At 39.6% G+C, this 18,193-nt stretch overlaps 2 protein-coding genes across 2 annotated transcripts; one reads left to right on the forward strand and one right to left on the reverse strand.

The window, feature by feature from the left end:
• The first annotated feature begins 500 nt into the window (after window positions 1-500).
• On the forward strand, window positions 501-8,819 carry pstpip2 (proline-serine-threonine phosphatase interacting protein 2). Its single transcript, XM_026355569.1, has 14 exons — window positions 501-580; window positions 2,251-2,351; window positions 3,932-4,006; window positions 4,547-4,581; window positions 4,692-4,798; window positions 4,883-4,945; window positions 5,384-5,488; window positions 6,021-6,066; window positions 6,367-6,446; window positions 6,529-6,627; window positions 7,126-7,222; window positions 7,367-7,451; window positions 7,552-7,589; window positions 7,937-8,819. The coding sequence occupies exons 1-14, from the start codon at window positions 548-550 to the stop codon at window positions 7,990-7,992; spliced, it is 1,020 nt and encodes a 339-aa protein (XP_026211354.1). The 5' UTR covers window positions 501-547; the 3' UTR covers window positions 7,993-8,819.
• Window positions 8,820-8,955: 136 nt separating this feature from the next.
• dhx29 (DEAH (Asp-Glu-Ala-His) box polypeptide 29) lies at window positions 8,956-17,950 on the reverse strand. Its single transcript, XM_026355568.1, is given in 29 exon segments — window positions 8,956-9,380; window positions 9,718-9,814; window positions 9,931-10,062; window positions 10,140-10,439; window positions 10,538-10,628; window positions 11,024-11,160; window positions 11,299-11,523; window positions 11,635-11,710; window positions 11,812-11,940; window positions 12,173-12,261; window positions 12,400-12,484; window positions 12,568-12,688; window positions 12,775-12,919; window positions 13,005-13,112; window positions 13,114-13,146; window positions 13,358-13,534; window positions 13,645-13,788; window positions 13,899-14,165; window positions 14,268-14,660; window positions 14,767-14,887; window positions 14,989-15,157; window positions 15,331-15,489; window positions 15,631-15,757; window positions 16,025-16,159; window positions 16,238-16,377; window positions 16,474-16,603; window positions 16,690-16,803; window positions 16,917-16,990; window positions 17,630-17,950. Coding segments are annotated over 29 exon segments (4,137 nt in total). The 5' UTR covers window positions 17,793-17,950; the 3' UTR covers window positions 8,956-9,324.
• Between the last annotated feature and the right edge of the window lie 243 nt (window positions 17,951-18,193).

Below are 18,193 nucleotides of genomic sequence, written 5' to 3' on the forward strand. Positions count from 1 at the left end.
TTTCCATTTTTAGTCACAAACATCAAGTTCAAGTGCACACAGTGCTGACGTCAGAACGTTCACACTGCGCATGCGTCACCGTGGCAGGTAACTTTTTCGCCTTTTGTGAAAACTGCATTTTATTGGTGAATTAGTCTTAGACAGGTGTAGACAGGTGTAGACAGGTGTAGACAGGGATCCAATGGACTGCATGGTTCATCCTGCAGAGCACAGAGCACAAAAAGACAAATCCTCATGAGAACCTTCTCATTTTGTATGGTATCCCCAACAATAGTCTACTTTTAAGTAGACAGAAACAAAATATCAGACAGATGAAACACATTTTTGTGTTATATTGTTGATATAGTTCAAACGTCCTCAGTTTGCAGTTTTTGCATTTTATGACGCTTTGATAGCGAAATAATCAGCAGCAGTCACCAGGCTGTGCGCGCTCCCGCTTTTGCGCGACTCCGGCGGTCGCGCGTACCCGGCGCACTTTTAACGCGACAGTTGTCGTTTGAACGATCAGTCGGCGACAGAGCTCCTCCGTCCGAAACATCTCAGAGTTATGAAAAATCTACACTTCAAGGATCACTTCTGGGTGAGTTATGTGTTTATTTAGGTTTGTTATTGGTAATATTAACTCTTAACTGAAAACTGCCATCAGCCACTATCTCACAAAATCACGGAAAGATGCGTGGGGTCAAACGAAGTAACGTTAATTTCTGTTTCTATAACATTTGGGGCTGTGCTGGAAATTATATTGTATATGTTTGGTTTTATCGTCAGATTTTATACATTAAAGTGGCAATACCTGTTGAGCATTAGTACAGTTTCACTGTAATAGCGTTAAATGAAACGTATTCGTTGTGTTAGTTAGAGAACAGCCACAGTTTACTGTAGCTAGCTTGTCTGTTCTACACAAAACACCAAAAACACATCACAAAAACAACAAATAGTCCTTCATAAGCTGTGATGATTACCCAAGAATGGACTGCTAATGTTGTCTCTAATTATGTGTTGATATTAAATTTGTTTTACACCTTCCTCGAAAAACTGTGGTTGAAACATTGGTCACATTAATAAATTCCCTAACTTTAGCTTGTGGTCATGTTTTCATATTTTTGCAGTAAGTTGTTATGACCACCTCCTACATGTTGGTGTCCATCCCCCTGAACTATCCAAATAAAAACTCAAGACTGTTAATATATATATATATATATATATATATATATATATATATATATATATATATATATATATATATATATATATATATATAATTTCAATGCATGTTCACAGTTGCTGTTGTCCTCAGATATGGGATGACATGATACACCTTCTTCTTTTCAAAATCTAGCTTACTTTGCTCTATAGACATATTTGGATAATCTGCTTACAGATAAAGGTTTATTATATTAAAACTGTATCAGTATATCAGTCTGAGTAATTGAGCAACATGCAAAAAGTGTTGCAACTGCCCACAGTTTGACGTGACGTCTTGGTTTCTTATGCTTTAGCTAGTGTTTGAGTAGCATCTTACTCCGTTAGTCGGAGGAGAGCCAAATTTAACTTAGTTTAGAATAGATTTATCTATTAACCAAAACAGTTAGTCTTTTTTGTATGAAAAATGAAGTACACAATGTACAAAGTACAGTAACTAGTTAATATTGGCCATATACATATAGTGGAACAAATAGTTCAAAATCTTCATCTGATGTGTGCAAAAATGTGTAAAGCAAAGAACAAGTACCTCAAATTTGTACTTAGTTGAGTATGTTACTTGAGTAAATGCATAATAATGCTAACTTCCCTGAATAACTGAATTAGCAATATTTGACTTTTTATGTGGTTTAATTCTCATTTACACACACTGAGAACATATTTATAGCACACGTTGACATTCACATGGTTTGGGTTTGGATAATTACAGGCTTTTACCCTGAGCTTACCTAAAGTATGGAGGTGTGCAGTTCAAAACATCAATTTATACTCAGTGTAAGAGATTCTAATGTTAAAGTGGGTATTTGTGCCTGTGTTGTCTTAGGAGTTTTATTGTTTGAATTTAGAATAAACCTAGAATTAGGTGTTAGTAAGAGAAGTGGGTATATTCAAAGTATCTATTTTGAAATAATAATATGTGTATAATGTATTATTTATCTGTAAACTGACATTACAGTATAATCTAAATAAAGAACCCCAACATATAAAGATATAAGCAATTCTGTAACAAAAAACAATCAACAGCTATATTTTCCACTTTGTTGACAGAACTCAGAACTGACCTGTACTGGTGGCTATGATGCCATCATTCAGTACCTCAATGATGGAAAGAAGACATGCAAAGAGGTGGAGGATTTCATGAAAGCCAGGTACAGTTATGCTCTGTATATGCAATGATGCAAAATATCTGCATAGTAATTTTGCTCTAGCCCAGTTGTGCAGTACTTTACTGTACCAGGGTCCTAGTGTCCAGCTTTGCCAGTCTAGTAACTAGCTGTGGTAGTTGTAGGCAGCAAGACAGGTTGTAACAAATTGTTAAGGCCACACGTGAGAAAATCATAGGTCATCAGGTTTATAATACTTCATTATTTCATATTTTATCTGAAAAACAGTTAATTTTACTTAGTAGGTTTAGCAAAGTATGGGAATGTGATTTTCATGAAAAGATATGGAAGGGGGAGTTGAAAGTGATAAAGTGGAGCAACATCACCTGTACACTCTGTAGTTGTACTGTGGGAAGTTACAGTACAAAGTTTATCAGTAAGAAGAGTGGAGTTAGTTCTGTAGTCATTACATATAACAATGGCTGTTAAGGTGGTGGACATTGAGCAGGCGACGCCTATGGTGAAATGAGGGTTGAACATAACTTTGCAAGGCTGAAGTTGCTAAGAGTAGAATAATTAATTTGCTAGTATTCAAACTTAAAATACACACAGCATCATGTCATTTGTTATACATTGACTTAAACTTAATTAAAGATGATAAAATATATTGACATGTAAAATTAGCCTACATTGTAAATTAAGACACTAGGAAACCATTTGTTCCTATAGACTACAGCCTGGAAGACCAGCAGAAAACCTTCGTACTTGGAGCAGAAGACCTACAGTATAGTGCTGCAGCAGTCATTTAAATAGTCACATTTGAATTCTACTTCCTCAGTAATTAATCATCTTTCCAAGTTAGACAAAAACACACAAACACAGGTTGCCAGTCAAAGATACTGGATAAACTTCATCTGGGTAGATGACAGTACAAGAATTCAAAAATGATGCAAATAAACTTTATGATTCAGTGAAGAACCATGTCATTGTGGCGGCATAATAAAAACATAAACCCATAATGGAGGAGAGTACTACATGCAGTAATAGCTGAAAAATTCACTAATGTAAGAATGAGAACATTTTTAAAACCACAAAAGTTTTCCAAATAACAGTACTAACATTTCCAGAAATAAAAAAAAAAACCTTATAATAAAACAGAAAGTTAGAAATACAGTATGCAGTATAAAAACATGCATGTATTTGCACCAAACGACCTTCACTCTGTGAGGTCTGTAGCTTTGCCTATATATTTATTTATTTATTTTATTTTATATCTATTTATATGTTATATTTATATTATTTAATCTGTGTGTATATCTTGTCATTTAAAATCTGTTTACAACAGCCTCCACTTACGGTGTCCACAAGAAGAATAAAAAATCTTGTTAAATGCCTTGTTACACTTCAAAATAGAGTTTGAAGTGAAGTGTTTCCCATTTTCCAAAGCATCTTGGTACATTTCTTACATTGTACAAGAGTATGACAAAAGTCCTGTCTATTTCCTGTTAGTCCTAACAAATTCTCATGACTTAGGTTTCTAAATATGTACACTCACTGATGGTGCTGACTCTGTTGGATGTACGTGCAAAATAAGGGTGGACTCATTTTTTTATTGTTTCTTTAAGGGCATCGATTGAAGAAAAGTATGCCAAAGATCTCCTTGGTTTGTCCAAGAAAGTGTGTGGACACAGTGAAATGAAGTAAGCCATCTTTGTGTTGAGCTGTGTTTGACCATATTTTTTTTACAAGCAGTCTCAAATATTAAAATGAATGACGCTATTTCTACTGTTTCTAGTGCCTCTTAGTTTGCATTCAAGTGCAATCCTATCTACCTAAGCAAACATGGGAGACTCTGAAAAGTGCAAATGAGGATTAAATTATTCAACACATTTAAATTACTGTTTGCTTGGTGTTTCTCAACAAGCAAGTTTGGTTTCCATGTGGTTAGTGGTCACATTATTTGTGCTGTCTTTGTTTAAAGGTGTTAAGGTGGCAAGAGGAAGCAAGACAGGGGTGAAATAGAGGGAGAGAAAACAACAATGGCCATAATTAGCCACTGTGAACTGTGTAGTAAATGAGTTTTACATTGTTTGATGTATTGCTCGAAACCCTGCTTGGTCAAAAAGTCAAGTGTAGCTTTAATTTTCTTTTTGTGTGCTGTGTGGTGGATAGTAAAATGCCCTAATGATGCATTTAGGTTATAATATTGCAAAATGCATTAAGTACTTTTCTTCTTATAGCACACTAAAAAGATCACTGGACATGTTCAAATTACGTAAGTATGCTCAATGAGAGTCTCAATAATGTCTTTCAGACACCTTTTACTTTTATGTTTTAGGCCATGTTTTCTGTGCATGCAACAAATTAAACTGCTTTTTTGTGCAGAGACTGAACATATTAGTCTGTCACACTTACAACTGGCTCAGAGCATGAGGGAAGAGGCCAAGAAGCTGGAAGAATTCCGAGAAAAACAAAAAGAAGCAAGAAAAAAGGTTTGTGGTTTCATCAGTACTGTGGTGCAATGAGGTCACAGAGGCATCTTGTTAACACATAGCTATATGACCTTGTAATTTCAGATTGAACAACAGATGGATAGTCTGCATAAACAGAAGTCTTTACAATTCAAAAGGTCAATGGATGTAAGTAATAATATTAAGGGGTTATACACTTTCCCTCAAATTTTCCTTGTATTGTGTTATTGATAACTTAAGCAGATTATCATGTGGACTGAGTAAAATGCAAAATTAATGCTAAACCTAATCCTATCTGCCTTAACTTAATCATAATACATGTGTTGTAACTGGCTACATTTAAGGTAAGAAAAAATAGACTTATTTTAAATAAAGTGGGTCCCAGTCTATTATGATTTCATGTCAGATGAATTTCTGACTGAAAATGCCAGTCTTATCCTGTATTTGTTCTTCCTCTTTGGTGGAGGAAGTTGGGTTGTACATGTTGGGAAGTGAAGCAGAGGGCATCATTTAACACCACTGATATAATAAACAAAAGAAGAAGTACTGGAAGAGACCTAAAAATAGCGTGAGAGGCCTCAAACTCTACTGTTTTGATGTCCCCAGTCAAAAAAGACATATGAACAGAAGTGCAGAGATAAAGAAGAAGCCGATCAGAATGTGAACCGAAACACCAACACCAACACCAACAACACCAAGCAGATGGAAAAGGTACAGGGGCTTCCCACTAATGTTTTATGTTTTAAGATGAAGTATAATTGTTAATCATTTAATTTTAAATGTTAGAATTTGCAACTTTCTATACTTTCATACTGTATCATTGTAAAAAAAATTACATTGGGCCCTGAAGATGTTCACATCGTGGCTAAAATGGGTGGGAGACACTAAATGGACAAATTGTTGGGATAATGTGATAATGGCCTGAGTAGCTTTTGTTCAGCTTTGCGTCGTCTCATGTCCCACTTAAGGCAAAGTTGTATTTGTTCCATTATGGCCTATAATAATTTATTAACAGACCTAATATTTTCTTTTGATTAGTGTAGGTTTGTGCTCTAATTGTGTTAAATAATTAGTATTGGCACGATAAATGTACCATGATATCTCAGGGCTTTGTGTATTGTTCATTTACTGTCTTGGCCCACTTTGAGGAACCAGCTGACAGTGTTGAAAAGACCTTGTGAGCCGTAATTTCTGTAGACGACTTAAAAGTCACATGTTGTTTTTTCCTGCCGTTCTCTTTCAGCTCTTAGCAAAAGCACAGCAAGCCAAACAGAATGCAGAAGAAGCAGGTAAGTTAGCACAAAGCCTACAGACATGTTCACTGCATCACGTCCTAGGTGAACTTGAGGGGTGGATGGACTACAAAGCATTTATATAATATTTTATCCAAAGAGCTTTACATTCAGTTCTTTTTTTAAACTCTTGAAGACACTACAAACGTGAGGTTCATTTTTGTTGTTTTAATTGATATTACTCAACCACTATTGGAAGGATTACAATGTAATTTGGTACACGCTTGTTCCCTGTACTGTAGTGGTTATAGTACTGTATGTTGCTTGTTAATACCGATGTATGGGTTTCATTCGCAGACAGGTTATACCACCAGAATGTGACAGCACTGGGAAAGATTAGAGATGATTGGCTAAAGGAACATGTCAAGTCCTGTGAGGTAATACATGGAACAAATCCATATTCCTTGTGTTTGCATACAGCATACGTACTTTAAATAAGCTGAATGTTTTCCTTCACAGATGTTTGAAAAACTGTCATTGGAACGCATCAACTTTCTGAGAAACACAGTTTGGACTCACCTCAACCAGCTGTCGCAGCAATGTGTTACCAGTGATGAGGTAGTGTTTAGATCGTTACCACAGGGTGCTGCAATCTATTTTAGCAGCTTTAAGTCAGAAAAATCATAAACTTTGCAGTCCGCTACAGCTCTAGGTCTACACAAATTTGCTGTTTTGGTCAGTCAACCATGCAGCAGGCAGCTATTGTGAAAAAACAAACTCTCCACACACTCATTAACACTCACAGTAACATCAGTGTGATATTTGCTTGATATTTATTTAACGTGTTCTGCTGATTGCAAGTGGAAACAAAAATCTTTGCATATTTAATTCAATTCAATTCAGTTTTATTTGTATAGCACCAAATCATAACAGATGTCATCGCAAGGTACTTTGGAGTGTTAAAGGTTTAAAATCTTACAAAATATAACTCTACAAAATCCCAACATCATTTGCACAAACCCACTAAACAAACCCATGTATGTCTAAAAAGAAATGGCTTAACTGGACTCTGACCTTGTTTTTACTGCCTTTCTATGCATGTGTTTTTGTGTGTAGCTGTATGAGGAAGTGAGAAAGTCACTGGAACAGTGTGACGTATGGGAAGACATTGAACACTTTGTGAACCTCAGACAAACCGGAGATAAGCCACCAGGTATGAATGCAGAAGTACTCATTGATAATACTAATACTGTAATTAACAATTAACCAAAGCTGGAATGCTGTGCACAAATAGAGGAAGGTAGTTTTCAGACAACACACAAGCACACACAGTGTCATCAGTGCTCTTCTCCAACAGCTCCGATTGGGTATGAGAACTTCTACAGTGGTCAGAAGTCTCCAACTGTACCTTTGGCTTCTCGACTAATACCATCAGTCATCAGGTAAGCAAGAGATAAATTCTAGGAGAGGCTGCCACCTGACTTAACTTTTAGAACACTAGCTGCTTAACATTATTGTTTACTCTGCTTTGTGAATTTGCAGGAGGGGGGCATTACCTGATCCAACACCCAGCAGTGAAGGTATGACTTTCTTCTTTATTAAATAGAGTGTATGGTGTGTTGCTAGGATGAGGTAGCTGAATAGGCTTGGCTGCATTGGTCTAACCATAGTCCATCTGAGGAATCCATGTATGTGAGCCAATGGGAAAGAGTGGAGTACCCACGTGAAAAAAATATATAAAAGCAAATACAGAGCCAAAGTCTTGTGTCCCCTCTGTTTCACTAGCATCACAGACTTTATTACATTATAGTATCTCCGTCACTTGTGTCTTCTGGCAGTGTGTGTGTGGGTTTTATAAACTGAGTGGTTGCTGCACGCTTCTGTTTTTCAAAGTTAACAATGTTTTCAATGTTTGCTTCAATTACAGATAACGCAGTCTACTCGACAGTGCAGGATTCAGAGTACAGTGTTATCCATTACTAAAACATGGGTCAGGTGGAGGAATTATTGCACGGTGATAGAGCTTTCTAATGGACATGAACCCATCATTTCTACATTTGTGTTTTTTGGAAAATATGTGTCATTACTGTGTCCATACTAAGTATGTTATGATTCTTAAGAGGAGGCTGAAACTCCTCTCACTTTGTTAATAATGTACCAAAACTAATTTTATAGACAATTACAAAGTATTTAGTTAGGACAAGGAGTGCTTGGTAAAAGGCTGGTTTAATTCACTTCAGATGGATTTTAACTCTGAGACTGTGAACCTCTTGAGCACAATGAAGTATGAACATTTTGGTTCTCAGCCACCCACCCAAACTGGTAAACCTGAGGTATGAACTGAACCATGGATATGGAGAATCATTTCTCCACTTGTTCATACATGTTTTTAGGCGAGGTTGTTTGGGATTTTGAACTTATCACTATGTTAGAAACCATAAACATTATTGTATTTTCAGGTTTGTGTGCGGTTTTGAAATGGGGACTAGTTAAAGTGAGGATTTCTGCTTTCATTCTGTACAATATAAGACAATATAGAAGCTGATGAGATAAAAAAATGAACACATAAAACAGTTGTGTCTACTTTTTCAGACACAGAACCTATTTATTACTCACATGTAAATTTCTGTTTCCTATAAATAATGTAATTTTGTGGGTCTTGACTCGTCCAAATTTCAAAACTTTAGAGGTTCACAAAATAGGATAATGAGTCATTTTGCTACTTGATTTCATTTCCTCTCTGATGTGAAAGTAGTATGTCAGCTGACCGTGATCCTGTGATTGGAACCTTAAAGCTCTCACACTTCACAGTTAGTTAGTATAAGTGCTGTGTACACAACCATATTTAAACAAAGTTAAACATAGAAGAAAGCTGACCTTTAACTTAAACAGTTTGACTGCATCTGTATGTGTTAAAATGTTTTCTGTCTGCAATCACACCTGCTATTTAATATTTAAGGTAGTATTTTATTTTTACTAGCAAGCATGACACAATGACAGTTTGAAATAAAAACAAAATCAGAACAGCTTTACTTCACATTTGGCAATGCTGTTATCTCATTATTCGTTTTTCTTCTTCAGACGACAACATTTTATAGATTTTCTCAATGTGAGTAAGAGCTCATTGTAACCATCAGTCCACCTTTAGGATGTATCTGTCTCTGGGGTGCTGTGTGTCTTAAGGTGTTAACCCTGAATACCAGACTTGAAATGGGAAGCACTTTGTCAGCACAAGACAGAGACGGCTGTTGACGGTGTATGAAAAGTTACTGGTGTCAAGGTTCTTAGTAGGAAATTGCTTTGGTGGTCTGATAATCACAGAGCATGCTCAGATTTGATCAGATCTAGAATCACCTGGATGGTCCTCTCACCTGAAATAGAAACAGAGAGGTGGGATGAGATCAAATCATTCCCCTGTAAAAAAAAAAAATGAAAATGGGCGGTGTAGAAGGTTTTCATTTGAATTGTTCCTTTAAAAAAACGGTTCCTCTTAATTAATGTGGAACTATTTTGCCTGAGGAGGATCAAACTCCCATTAATGATAACTCTAACTCTCGTTAGAAAGATCAACTTATTGTTGGTTTTGATGTGATTTGTCAGCCAGAAAGAAAGCGCGGCCATGTTTGTGCTGCCTAACCACAGGCACAGAGTCACTTTTTTTTTTTTATTATTATTTTTTTTTTATACATACTGTGGAGCCTGATTTACCTTCCAGATTCATTTTAGGATTCTCCAGCTTCTTTTCAAGCAAAGAGTCCATCAGCCGCCTCAGGTGTTTGAAGATAACACCGATCCGTACAGGAGCCTTTAAAGAGGAACACATAAAACTGAATAATAATAAACACATGCTGGTTCTGAAAATAAATGCCTACATTATGTATGGTTAACTCTGAGCCCAGAGCAGGCTGGTCGACCTCTGACCTGAAAGTGAATCCATCCATCTAGTGAGATGAGCCTCTCTCTATGCTGGATGTCGATGTCACCTCCAAACAGCAGCAGAGGGAAAGGAGATATCAGAGTGGTGTCTCGCAGGTAGATCTTAGTGTACTTCACCTGTGGATAAACATCTATTAGGACAAGAGAGACTAAAAAATATTATTCACGTATACACACAGACTCTTCAGCTTTACCTTCTCCTGGTACAGCAGCCAGCCGTGCGTCTGCAGGTTGCGGTTAACAGATGAGGGATGGACCTGAGCCTTGCCTTGAGCAGTTTCCACTGTGCAGGCCACTCGCTCGAGCACATCCACAGAGGGGGTGCACAGTACCCGAGCCACGCTGTCGTAGAGGCCTGCTGTCAATACTGAGTTCGCAACAGAAATCTGCTGCTTGGAGAATGGAGCCGCCTGCAGCTTTGAGTGGGAAGACGAGGAGCGAGTTGAGCAGAAGCCTGCCTGCTCCATCATCTTCATCAGCTCATGCTTCACTTCCTGGGTGGGAAATGCCCACATACGCATGGTGTAAGACAAAATGAGGTAGAGGAAACTGTTTGCCAAAAGTAGCTAAGATGCAAATACATGTGTCGCACCTCTATTGTGATGAGAGCTGTTCGATTGAGGAAATGTTTTCTACAGTAGGACATTTCTACTCTCAGTCCCTCAGCCTGCGAGTTCTTCCACCTAAGTGTAAAAACACAAGAAAATAGATCCAAATGAATTCAAATGTTTTTCAGTGGTTTTGTCAAGCATAAAAACATAGATTTTAGTTTACATTTTCACACAGAAAAAGAGTAAGGACACTGAGGCCTAAAATTATTTAGCCTCATTAGCCGTTTATAACAATAATTTACATCCATATAATTAATCAATAAAGCTGACCCAGATCCAAATTAGAGAAAGAAAATGCATAACTGATTTGTTACTGCACAAAGCAGGCAAGAAAAACCTTACAGACCTTTTTAAATAAAAAAAAACTGTGTGCTTGAGGCTTATAAAATCTCAATCAAACCCTTAGAGAAAAATGCACAGCCTGTGTTTGAAGTCAAGCCTTAAAAACATCTTAATATATTTCATACCCCAGATATGCATTGTATATGGTGAGGTGGTCAGAGTTTGCTAATGCCAGTGCAGCTTTGGCCAAGTTAGCTTCATCCTTTCTATTCATTGGTGTGGAGAAGGGAGACTTCTCAGTCATGGCTGCAGCGATGGTCGCCTGCAACAAATATTTTATTAACATTCGTGGTATATATGAAACCATTCAAGTAGAATTATGACATAAAATATGAAGGTATAATAGTAGTTGTAGTAGTTCAAATGTTTGTTTTCTGAATAATTAGGCAGTGGGACGTACTATAGGCTCCAAGCAGCCAAAGATGGCTCCATAAATGAGCATCTTTCCAATCTTTACGTTGACGGGCAGACTCGCCAGGTGGTGTCCCAGAGGGGTAAGGAGATGATTGTTGAGGTGACACGCACCAATCTTCCTCAGCAGGTTGACAGCGTTACTGACCGACTGTGGCTGAGGAGCATCCAGGGCGCGGCTCAGGAAGTCTTCCGGAGAGCCATACTGACATTTCTGTCAGCGAGGAGAGTTAAGAGAGAGGTGTGAAGGACACCTCAAACAGAAGATTCAATAATGTTTGTGAGAGTCTGCTCATATACGTGCTACTGTGTGTGGTTCATATACCATAATATGAAGACAGAGCTCCTCCAGTGGGACCCGTAGTATCTCTGGAATGGAGTAATCCATGAAAGCATCAAATCTGAGGTCAAAGAGATTAAACAAGAGCAGAACTGATCAGCACATGACTTCGAACAGCAATATAATTTCTGTGCACAGTGAATGATGAGTTCCATAACCTGCCTGTATTTTGGGTAGAGTCTGAAGCAGAAGCCATTTCGGACACGTCCCGCTCTGCCCTGCCTCTGGAGGGCGCTGGCTTTGGAAACAAATGTTTCCACTAGAGAACTCATCTGGCTGCTTTCATGATACCTGAACAACACAGCAGACTGGATTCAAGTATTTTAAACACTGAGGTTTTGCCATTTATCATGCTCATGTGCTTTGACATGGAACAGACATTCATGGCTGCTGAATGACTTTCGGGAACCTCTGACGTCTCGTCTTGCACCACCATGAGGCTGATATTTGTGGTTTCATTGTGGTCTTAACATTAAGCTGTTTTAACTTAATACTATAACACAACTTGTTCATAATCCCTTACTTATTTTCTTTGGTCTTCCCGGTGTCGATGACAAACACAACATCAGGAATAGTCACACCTGTCTCAGCAATGTTAGTCGACAACACAATCTAAAACAGAGACAACAAAGAAAGAACCACCGGATGTGTGAAAACACCCTTCCTGAGTCATATTACATCTTGAATGTGCTCTATATTATGCTGCGTGTAATTTTTAACACTTCAACAGTTTAACACATTTGGCAGTACCTTCCTAACTCCAGCAGGTGGCACTGTGAAGGCGGCAGCTTGGTCCTTTGATGAGAGAGTTGAATGGAGAGCAACTAACCGGTACCTAATGAGGAAAATAGGTTAAATTTAATGTACAGTTTAAATGGGTTAGATTGAATTACAGTAAACTGGATTAGTGTGTGTCACCTGTTTTTGTCCCTGAATCTTTTGTCTGAGGACAACAGGTCATAAAGCTGCTGGATGTGAGCCAGACCTGGGAGGAACACAAGAACGGCTCCATCCACCTCTGTAAATTGTGGGGATTTGTCTGAAGAGAAGGATACCAGAAAGATTACACACATGGAGCCACCACAACACGTAGAAGCATCTATCTGAAATCATGATATGTTGTACCTAGGTAGTCAATGAGGTCAACCAGCAAGTCCATGTTGATCTTGTTAGGGTTCATGTACTGCAGCACCTGACGGGTCCTGCTACTGAAGTGGTCGAGGTCAGGACCTAGGTCCCAGCCTGAGGACGAGTCCCTCAATATCACCTCCTGGAACAGATAGACGCATACAGATTGACACACACTACACTGTAAATGACCAGTAAGTAAAACTGCTGCCGAGAGCCAATATTACCTGGTGTTGTAAAGACTTGCCACCTTTCTGTGTGACAGAGATGCTGACTTCCTCTTCTTCTTCAAGAATTTTCTGGCTGTACTCCGAGTCCTTCTCCAGGATGTAACCCTGTCTGCTCCACTATGTCTTCTAAGTGAAACACCTGGGAACAGTATCACAGGAGCTTAACAACAATAAATTCTGTTCTCTGCCTCAGGTTAATTCTTATTTAGCTTCAAGTTCTTGATTGAATATCAAAAATGCTTCAGCAGTATGAGTAAACAGATGCAGCTCTCCAATGATTTCCACTTTCAAAGAACTTCAATCACACTATGCAGACAAGTAAACACATGAACTTCTAAAGCTCTGCCCACCTCAACAGGAAAAGTCCGGCCAGGAATGGTGATCACTGGGCAGCGGTTGAAGTAGTTTGAGAACTTGTCACAGTCCACTGTGGCGCTCATGAGAATCAGCTGCAGGTCTGACCTCCTCATGACAACATCTTTCAGGATGGTTAGCAGGAAGTCTGAGTGGACGCTGCGCTCATGGACCTGAGAAGAAGGTGAGGTGAAATGGAGTACAGACTTTCCACCTTGCTGCCTCGTTGGTCACATGCACTTGATTAGTGGATGAGGTGGATTAAACTGCAAACTGTTAGTACCTCGTCTACGATGATGTGCGTCAGCGAGTTGAGGTGTCTGTCGTGCTGGAGTTTCCTGAGCAGAACTCCAGTAGTACAGTACAGCAGGCGGGTCCACTCCCCAGATCGATTCTCCATTCGCATCTGATATCCACACAGTGACGACTAAAACATGATTTAAACATAATCATTAAAGCAGGTGGCAGCCTAGATGTACACATATATATGAGGGTTCTCAGGTCTAAAACCATGTTTGAGTAAAAATGTTTTTTTACCTTAGATCCTGGTCCATCCTCGCAGCCAAGCTCCTGACTGACTCTGCAGGCCAGGCTCATGGCAGATATCCTGCGGGGCTGGGTCACCACGATGTTGCAGGGCTGTGGCACTTTGCCCCCAGTCAAAAGCTCCTCCAGCAGGAACTGAGGAATCTGAGTACTCTTCCCACTGCCTGTCTCACCTGCCACGACCACCACAGGGTGGCGCTGCAAAGCCTCCAAGACACGATGCCGATGTTGGAAGACAGGAAGCTGCTCTCGCTCTGCCTTAAAGGTAGGACACTCGTTGAATGACTTGGTTTATATAATGCATGTGTGGCTCAGCCTGTCTCTAATGTGGTAAACTCTGATGTGCTTCTGTGTGTTTACCTGCAGTTTGCGGGCCAACGAGGACTTCTTCAGCTTCTTTAAAAGCTCTCTGGATGCCTCAAGTGCGCCTGCCCCCTCTTTTCTCCCTCCTCTTTTCTCACTCTTGTCATCCAGTTCTCCTCCTCCCTCCCCAATCTCAAGCTCTGCCAGGTTCTCCCAGGACTCTTCAGGATCCTCATCCCCAGCTTTATCCAGTCCCACCTGGCCTTTGGATCCAGACCCCTGCACTTGACTCTGGTTTTGCTGCTGTTTGAGCCTGGTCAGAAGCCGGGAGATAAATTGGTCTCGAGGTTTGTTAGCAGCAGTGCGGCTCTCTTCCTGTTGCTGCTGCTCACTGTCTCTCCACTCCAGCCACACTTCTCTGTAGGTGGGAGGAAGGAGCTGGTGGACTGACTGAGAACCAAACAATCAGAGAAAGGGAAATCAGAGCCGAAATGTAATTCTAAACATGCCAAACAAGTACAAACAAGAGTATCCTCTGCTAGGTTAGCTATAGTACCTGTCCTTTCACTAGGTTGTAGAGTGCCAGTGTGGCTGCCAGATGTTGAGCCTGCATGCTGTCCTCTGTCAGAATCGTTGGACAGACTTCCATCACGTCATCTGGCCTCTGAACACGCACCCTAATAAGCGTGAAGACACAAAACATAATGCAAACTCAAATATAACAAGATTTAATAGGTTTAAGAATCTCAATCTCCTCAGGTTATAGACACACACTTACTTGCATCTCCAATATCTCCCAGCAGCAACTTTGTGAAAAGCCGGTGGTGGGCTCTTGGGCAGGTTCTTTCTCACCCAGTCAATTAGGAACTGTTTGGGAGACTTTCCTGTCCAGCTGCGAGCTGTGTAGTCAAAATTGCGAATGTCCTTTGGCTCGTTCTTTTTCACAACTACAAATGAAAATGAAATAAAATTATAAAATGGCTGCATCTCACTCTGTCTTTGTTACTGTCAATTTCAGCAGCCTCCTATTACAGTGATACTGCATTTACTATAACCTATGTAGTTCAAGTCCCTTGATGAATGAAATTAACTTGGCTGAAGGTATTAATTTAAAATGAACCTTTCTCAGCAGGCGGATCCTTTTCAGCTTGTTCAAATAAGTTAAAGGCGATATCCTCTTTGTCTTCATTCACAGGAAGGGTTTTCTTTTCCTTTTGAGGCACATCCACCACTTTTATAGCAGGATTAAACATGGGGTGGGACTCGAGTTGCTTCATCTCTAGAAAGAGAAAATATCAGGTTAGATGAGGGGAAGAAATGTTGATAAAAATACTAAATATGAAGTTGCAATGAAAGAAAATACATGTGTTCCAGAAAAGTCCTAAGTAAATTAAGAAATAAACTGAGTTAAGTCATGCACCTTGCTGTATGATGCGTACTCTGTCCTGTGCCATCCGTTGGCCAGCCTTGTCTCCTTTGGCTTTTGCAGCAGCTGCCATTTCTTTAGTGTCATACAGTTGAGCAGTAAGGATCAAATATCTGTCATTCTACATGGTAAGAAATAATACAAACTATTAGAGAACAGGGATATGATGCTATGTACTTAATGACATTAATTAAACTATACCATCACAATTTCCTAACCCCACACAAATGCAAAAAAGACAAGTACGGAGGAAAGTAAAACAAGTAAAAAAATAAATAAATGAAGATAAAAAACAAAAGGTTAAAACAATCTGCAACTAGCAGCTTAGCTTAGCTCAGCTGACTGGAAACAGGGGCCTTTAACTTTTTAGAAATATATAGAACTTTACTGGGTCAAACTTTTCCTCCAGTTCAGGATTGCGAGCAGTCTTCCCTTCTTCCTCATCCTCCTCTTCTTCACTGCTCTGCTCCGCATACCTCAAGATCCAGTCTTTCACGCTTGCAGCCTCCTCCTTCTCTGTGGTCTGTCAAACACCACACGCACTTATGAGATATTATGTAGTGTGACAGCACATATTAGTTTAGTGTTTACACACACAAACCTTGGCTGTCTCTTTGCGGGTGTTGTTGGGTGCTTTGGGGCTCAGGGCTGCAGGTTTCTTCTGGGCAGGAGGCTGGAACCTGGGCCTGCTCCTCTGGCTCTCCTCCTGCATCTGCTGGCTGAACCCTTCGGGCAGTTCCTCTGTGAAACATGCAACACATTTAAGTTTAAAGTCGCTGTCTTGACAGCCTCATGTCCTGCTGAACTATATGGTGATTATACAAATGACCTCATTACCATCTTCAAGGTTGAGGCAGAGCCAGTCGAGAGCAGAGTGGAGATCACCTCCATAAAGCACACTGCTCTTCATCGCCTCCTCGATGTGTTCTTTCTTAAAGTTGAACTTCTGCAGAGCCGTATACAGGTCCTGCAGGAACATCAAGAGAAAGGCAACCTGAATACAGCAATGCAAGAAAATCTACTAATCAAAATCAGAGAAAAAGTTTTCTTTACCAGCAATTTCTTGCTGGTAAGTCTGCCTGATATGGGCCCTTTATCCCCATTCTCCTGCCTGAAGTCATTGATCAGCTTGATGATCTTCTTCTCCAGATCAGCTTGAATTGCAACCTGTATAAAAATGAGACATTATGGTCACAGACTTTCTTTAAGCACAACAGGTTCTTTGATAATACACTGAAATACTTCAGACAGTCCGTATCTGTTAGAAGCAGCTGACTCACTTTGAGAATGGACTTGTCCGAGACCCCACCTGTGTCAACCTGGGCAGCATTGGCAAGACTGTAGGTCTTTGGAGCTGTAGTAAGGACAAGACAGAGCACGTGTTAATTATGAGGCAGATTTCCTGTAAGTTCAACGATCAATTTCACTGACATACATATATAATATACATATAATTTATATGCATACATTACTAATCCATTGATACATATTTGTATACAGACCATGTAACAACTATTAACAACTTCATTAATGATTAATATGACATTTTAGAGGATATGACCATTTTTCTAAACTGACAAATGTCTTATTTGCTGTGCAGGTAAATGCCCACCACAGGGTTAAATGCACCACAAGTTATAGATTAGGAAAAAGTTTAATCACCTTTAAAACAACCACACATAAACAGATTTTAAGCTCTAAATGTTTACTATACTGTTTACCATCCCTGCAAGAAGGATTTTTTGCAGTGAATGTGCACAACACTGCACTGATCACAGCACAAACTTAGGATATCACATATATTTATAATATATGTATTATTATATATATAATATGTATTATTATTTCGTACATGTCACTTCAGAGTGAAGTGATCACATCTACACTCGTTCACCTTTTGATCAGTAGCCTACAGGAAACGTCGCACCGTCGATATCTGACTGCACAGTGATGTTTTTAAAACATAGCAACACCTGCTGGCAGGTCATACCACCTTTTGACGTGCTCTCTTTGGATGGTTTTGTCGGCTTGTTGCTGGCCGGTTGTTTCCTCGGCTCCTCCGACACGCTGTTCCCCGCTGCTGCTGCTGCTGTGGCCGGGGCCACTGGAGCTGGAGCAGCCGCTGGCGCCGCCGACTTCTTCTTCTTTCCACCCATTAAGTCACCAAAACACCTGTCTGTGTATGAGTCTGTTATGTGGCTAGGTAGAGACAACTCATCAATTAGGTGCGAAAATGTGGTGATGACACACAGAAAACAAAATAAACGCTAGTTCGTGTTCCTCTTCGCACTCTTGACGCGTTGGCTGATTTGTGGACAACACGGCCGCCGTAGAGGATACATGTTACATTCACGCATATCGGAAGAGTGAGGACTTTAAGAGGCCTCCTTATTCCGCATAAATTAGCAGCTTTATTACATATATCTCATTGTCTATTATCAAGTGGAAGTAGACGCAAACAAACTGTGTAAATTCTGTAAAATGAGTTTCGAATTGTTGTATTTATGACATATGCTGTTGTTTGTATGATGTCGTTCCAGTGAGTTGTCAGAATTAC

Source organism: Anabas testudineus, chromosome 12 (assembly GCF_900324465.2).
Source record: "Anabas testudineus chromosome 12, fAnaTes1.2, whole genome shotgun sequence".
Taxonomy (NCBI): Eukaryota; Metazoa; Chordata; class Actinopteri; order Anabantiformes; family Anabantidae; genus Anabas; species Anabas testudineus.